The following is a 6656-nucleotide window of genomic DNA, read 5'->3' as shown; positions in this document are numbered from 1 at the left end:
ATGCAGAACAGGAAGAAGACAAGACAATCATTAGAACAAGGTGGATATTCAGGAATAATCCAGATGATAAAGGAAATATTACCAGAAATAAGGCAAGGTTGGTTGTACAAGGTTACGATCAATAAGAAGGTATCGATTATGATTTAGACATTTAACATAGCCGTACGAATGGGGCAATTTAAATGCTTATTGCTTTTGTATCCTGCGGGGGTTTCAAGCTATATCAAATGGATATAAAAAGTGCAATTTGAATGGGTATTTGAAGGAAGAAGTGTTCGTGTGTCAACCTTCAGGATTTAAGACAACAAATTCCCAGATCATGTGTATAAATTGGACAAGGCATTGTATGGTTTTAAGCAAGTGCAAGACCATATTATGAAAGATTGTCAACATTTCTCCTGGAGAACATGTTCTTGTGAGGAAAAATTGATAACACTCTATTTTTATTGAAGAGTAGAAAGAACCTACTGATTTTTCAAATATATGTTGATAATATTATCTTTAGAGCGACAAATGAATCTTTATGCAGTGACTTTGCAAAATTAATGAGAAGTGTGAAATAAGTATGATGGGAGAATTAAATTTCTTCTTAGAACTTCAAGCTAAGCCAATGGCAAAAGGCACAATGATACATCAATATAAGTTTATCAAGGAGTTTCTCATGAGGTTTGAAATGGGCAATGCAAACACAATCTATACTCCCATAGCAACTACAACCTGGTTCGTATGGATGAACCTGGTCTTCCTGTCAAGAAGAAAAAAATATAGGGGTATGATTGGATCTTTGCTCTACCAAACGGCAAGTAGACAAGATATTATGTATAGTGTGGGGTTATTTGTTAGATTTCAGTCCAATCCCAAGGAGTCACACTTGAAGGTTGTTTAAAGGATCTTGAGATATCTCAAAGGTACTCAAGACCTGGTTCTTTGGTACCCATCTTGATATTCATTTGATCTAATTGGGTATGCAGGTGTTGATTATGCTGGGTATTTGGTAAACAGGAAGAGCACATTATGGATGGCTCACTTCCTTAGCTCATGTTTGATCTCATGGGCTTCATAGAAACAAAACTCTGTAGCTTTATCCACTGCAGAAATTGCCTCGTGTTGTGCTCAGTTATTCTGGATCAAACAATAACTAGAAGATTATGCAGTAATTATAGAAAGGGTTCCCATATTATGTGATAATACAAGCACAATGAATATGGCAAAGAACCCGGTTCATCACAAGATAACCAAATATATTGATGTGAGACATCACTTTTTGAGAGACAATGTTGAAAAAGATCACATCTCTATGAAATTTTGCAAGATAGAGGAGTAGATTGCACATATATATATATATATATATATATATATATATATATATATATATATATATATATATATATATTAACTAAGGCTTTGAGCAAGGATTACTTTGAAAGAAACTGATTGGATCTTGGTTTAATCAAAATGAACTAGGATATTCTTGATTTTCCTCGATGATTGGCTATATTTTAGTAAAGTAATTAATGAGTCTAAGTGTGATAGATGTCTAACTCAGTCTTATACTGCAACAGGTATGCACGCATGGAACTGTCTCAATGGCTTAAGCGTTTAATCTGATGATGAAATCTTAAATCGGAAAAGTTTCTTTTGGCCACATTGAGGAAATCATTCAAAGAACTTGCTTGTATGATATCCCAAGTATGTACCTCTTTTCCATCTGATAGTTGTGCCTAACTGTTAAACTGTTACATCACTAAAACTAGGCTCCTACTCAATTGTTCATATCCTAAGATAACAACTCTCTTTAACTCATAAAATTAAAATGTATCAGGTTCCAAAATAAAAATCATTATTCCTAGAATTGATTACTAAGCTGAGAGAAAAGAAAATAGATGAGGAAGTAAAATATTTGGTAATGTGAAAGAAGTGGCAAAGAAAGCAGTTTTGCCTCAAGGGTATGTTATTCTTAGGAGTAGAACTCCAAACACTATAGGCAAGAGCAAGGTTGCTCCTAAAAAGGCTTTGGAAGAAAGCAAGAAAAAAAGAATGAGAGACAGGGGTTCAGGCTGATAAATGAGTCTGATGTGGAGGAAGTTGAACTTGTGAGTGAGGTTGATGATGATGATGAAGAAGAAGAAGAAGAAGAAGAAGAAGAGGATGATGATGATGATGATGATGATGATGATGATGATGATGAGGTAGAAAAAGTCCTTCTTCCGAGGAAAGGAAAGAAGAAGGCTGAATCCTCTTCAGCCACACCTAAGGAGAAGAGGTCTTCCAAAAAAGAGAAGGTTGGAGTGTCTCAGTCTGCAGAAAAAGGAACCAGTTCCAAGCGTAGGAAGAAAACTCATTGGAGAATTTCTATTGTGTAGAAAGCGTATTGGTTTGTTAGGTTGAAAATGTTGAAGGGCCGAGTAATCAACCCAGTCACTGTAAACATGTTTGGGATAAAGGAGCCGGTGGAGAACATTGAGAACAAGGGCTGGACATACCAGTTTTTGTGCCCACTCTCAGTTATGTATGGTGAAGCAATGCTTTATTTCTACAAAAATTTTAAAGTTCTTGAGGATATCACAGTGAGTATGATGTTAGGGGAGTGGACCCGATTCTTGATGCTACAATGCTAGGAGAAATTTTGAATGTATCTGTAGAGGGTTTTAATACCTATGTGCGGCGTGAGTGGAACGTTTTAGGTGAAAATGAGGATGACATGTACTTGACCTCCAAGTACACTCAGAAAAGGGAGCAACAGACTAGAAGGAAAGTAGGAAAGGGGGAGATGTTACTAGTTGACAAGCTCATGTTTGAGTTTGTGAACAAGTATTTGCTGCCTCGATATGGGATGAGGCATAAGGCCACTTACTTAGACCTGGCAATGAGGGAAGTGCTGGATCAAAATAGGACAATTAACCTTCCCTCACTGATGATCAAGCATATGAAAAGAGAAGTTGATCAAGGGTAATCTTATGATGCCATATGGATTTTTGCTGACTAGGGTGTTCGAGCATTTTAGGGTTCCGTTAAGAAGACCTAAGAAGGGGACCAAGGAGGACTTTTATGATGAGTGGACCTTGAAGGATTGTAATTGTATAGACCTCGGGGGGACAAAGAGCAAAAGTATAGTCACCAACTTGTTGGAAGAGCTGGTTGTTGCCAATGAAGAAAGAAGAAGCTGAAGGAAGAATGGAGAAGGGTGACCACATTTTCCTTCGTGATGTTATTGGTGGCTGCTGCTAATTTGGCGAGGCCGTCTGCTTCGATGTTTTGTGCTCGAGATATTTGGTCGAGTCGACATTCGTTGGATTTTGGTAGCAATTTATGAATTTCTCCCTAGTACCTTTGTAGCCTTTGCTCTTTGATTTGGAAAGTCCCTGTGACTTGGTTGACGGCAAGTTGTGAGTCGCATCTACGGATGACTCGTCGTGCTCCGTATTTGAGAGTTAGCTTTAATCCTGCAATTACGACCTAATACCCGGCCTCATTGTAAGTCATATCGAGACACTGTATGTACTGGCGAATGACTTCGCCCATTAGGACATCGAGTACAAGTCCCAATACAGATCCTGACGCGTTGGATGCACCGTCAGTATATAGGACCCATAGGTCGGGTAGACTAGGTGAGGTGCGAGAAGTTTCTTGTTCAACCTCAGTCAATATTTTGGCGCTGAAATCGGCGACGAAGTCGGCAAGTACCTGTCATTTTATTATTGTTCGCGGCTAATATGTTATATCATGTTCGCTCAGCTCTATGGCCCATTTTGCCAATCTCCCCAATAGCTCGGGTTTATACAAGATACCTCGTAGGGGGAAGGTCATTACCACCAATATAGGGTGGCATTGAAAATATGGCCTAAGCTTTCGTAAAACTATAACTAATGCCAAGACAATTTTTCGAGGTGAGGGTACCTCGTTTCGGTGTCGACAAGAGTTTTGCTAATATAATAGATCGAACATTGCGTACCTTTATCTTCGCGGACCAATATTGTACTTGTGAGCACGTGATTTTTGCTTCATACGAATTACTTCAAAAGAATTCCCAAAATTAGGTATTTTCTTTAATTATGTGTTATTTTTAGGAATTATTATGCGATTTTCCTGAATGTTTGCATATGTTTGTGTACATGTTTAATTTTATTAATGCATTAAAAATACAAAAATATAGCATCTGCATTTAGGATTTGATTTTTACATTAATTAATAATTAGGTGTTTTACAAAAATGAAAATTCACAAAAATAACATATTTTTGTGTTTTTAGTCAAATTGTGTGATTTTCTTTTAATTTAGTATTTAATTATTTATGATAATTATTATTTAGAGTTAATTAATATTCTTAAAGCTAATTTGGGTTTTATAATTTAATTAGGATTTTAGTTTCAATTTTTGAAAGAAAAAGGAAGAAAAGAAAAGAAAAAGAATTAATAAAAGAGAGGAAATCAGATCTGGGCCAAAAAATCCCCAGCCAAAACAAAAACCCACTCCAATACCCGCCCAAATACCCCAGAACCGGCCCAGACTTTTCCCCAACCGGTCCGTCTCTAGCTTCAAACCAAACGACGTCGTTCCAGGCGTCTCAATCTGGGCCTTTGAATTAATTTGATCGAACGGTCCAAAAGCCTTCACCCAATACCCAACTCGACCCGTCCACCCAATGCTCGGTCCGCCCCAGTTGCTACACCAAACGACCCTGTTTCGTTAAAAGATCAATCATGGCCGTTGGATTCTCATCATCCAACGGCCCTAATTTAATTACCCCTTTAGTATACCCTAACCCATTAGACCCTACCCTCAGAACCCCCTTATCGTCTCCCTCACCCAAACCCTAGAGACCAGCCGCCACCATACCCTCACCGCCTTAGGGTGGCGGCACCGGTTCCGTTCATCGCCAAAATTTACACCCCGGAACCCCCAAATCTCCCTCATTCCAAATACCCGCTCAGTTTCCTTCGAATCCGCCTAGAACTCTTCGAATATCAAATCTAATTCGAAGCCCTAGATCCATAACTTCTAACCAGTGCACGAAAGGTTAAATTGCCGAATCTTTTGGCTTAATCAAGCTTGTTTCAACACAAAATAATGACTTTCGTTTGTTCTCCACCAAAGAACAAACGTTTGGTATTATTTTGGGTTGAATCAGAATATTAATTCCAAGTTCAAGCTTGGCCGACAAGTTTTCCGAGTTTATTATTTATTCTCGATTAGTAATATTATGTTGTTCATCTTTCCTCATCTCTTTTTCTTTTTCTGGTCGATTTCAATTGAAACTCGACCAATCAGTAGGTTTAAAATAGCTTCCGTTCATGGGTTTTGTTGATTGTGAATATGTTATTTGTTTCCTTAATTGTATTATCTGTCATATCTTGTTAATCACTTAGTCGATTTAACTAACATTAATCTGATAATTTAGTTAATTTCTTGTTTAATTATGTTGATACGAATTGATTAGTATAAGTTTAAAGTGGTCACCTAATTGAGAAGCTTCTATAATGGTAGGGATAATAATTCACTACTGAATAAACTAAAACCTTAAGAATTGAGTGGGATCGAATTTTTAAATGTTGAAAGGGCACTCTGTGAATCCTAAAGTCATTTCCCATTGCCTATTTAAGGAAACAACACACTGAGTTCAAGGGGGAGGAGAGCTAAGAAATCCTGAAAATCCTAAACGGCTGAAAACTCTAAAAAAAATAATGTTTCATTGAGTTCTGTTGGTAATTTCTGAAGTTCCTCCTAGTGCTTAAATAATTTTTGGGTAGTTGATAGCTGAAATGAATTGAAATCAAGTCTAGTCAAGGTTTTTTGGTTCATTACTTGGATTGCAATTGTTTTTTTTTCTGGGCTATTTTACTTCACTGTCTGGGCTTGAAGTTGGTTCTAAACTGCTGATTGATTCTGTTATCCTGCTACTGCTGCTAGATTTCTGATTCTCTTTGATGTGTTCTATTCTCATTTTGAGGTACACATCCCTGATTTAAATATGTAACACAGTTCTTGAAGCTTCTTTGTTGAAAAGGAAATGGAGATTATCCCTCACTATTAGATGTCATTTCTTTTAGTTTGTTTTGCCAATTTTTAGCTTCATATGTCTCCTTCTTAGTTTAACTTAAAGTTTATATAAAAACTGTAGTAGGATAGTTATGCAATGCCTGTTGATTTACCTCTTTAATTTCTAAGTTATGTTGTAGTTTGAAATGACTATCATTCCTGAAAGCTATGCATATTTGTTCAGATTGTTGAATGGTTTGTTAAGCACAAGATGCTTATAGTTAAATGTGAGCATTATGTGTGAAAGCTGAAGTCATGTAGTTTGTTTTCTATGGTGAGTTTGATTCTATTTGAGAATGGCTAAGAGAGGTGTTTGATTAGCAATATTATTGATTTTAAGTTAGTTTGGATGTTTGTTATATGGCTAAATGTGTAGCAGAATTCAGCATGTTTAGTTATACTTAATGTAAAATTTGAATAAGGTTTAATTTCAGCATACTCCAAAATTGCTTTTCAAAGGGTTTTTTCAGAAATTTTGTGCATTTTACGTCGCAAATAGCTCAAGTCGTTTTCAGTTATGAAAAAGGAACGTTGTACTCATGGATATTATGATGCCTCACTCCTGCTTTGGAAGGTTAAATTGCGTTTCTGGTCCGCTGGGATTCGATCCCTGGGAAAAAC

At 36.9% G+C, this 6656-nt stretch overlaps 1 protein-coding gene across 1 annotated transcript; it reads left to right on the top strand.

The window, feature by feature from the left end:
* LOC138877442 (uncharacterized) lies at positions 1-2363 on the top strand. Its single transcript, XM_070157050.1, has 3 exons — positions 1-97; positions 972-1040; positions 2011-2363. The coding sequence occupies exons 1-3, from the start codon at positions 1-3 to the stop codon at positions 2361-2363; spliced, it is 519 nt and encodes a 172-aa protein (XP_070013151.1).
* The last annotated feature ends 4293 nt before the right edge of the window (positions 2364-6656 follow it).

Source organism: Nicotiana sylvestris, chromosome 9, assembly GCF_000393655.2.
Source record: "Nicotiana sylvestris chromosome 9, ASM39365v2, whole genome shotgun sequence".
Lineage (NCBI taxonomy): Eukaryota > Viridiplantae > Streptophyta > Magnoliopsida > Solanales > Solanaceae > Nicotiana > Nicotiana sylvestris.
The sequence above is the reverse complement of the archived record's forward strand: the minus strand, read 5'-3'. Positions and strand labels throughout refer to the sequence as shown.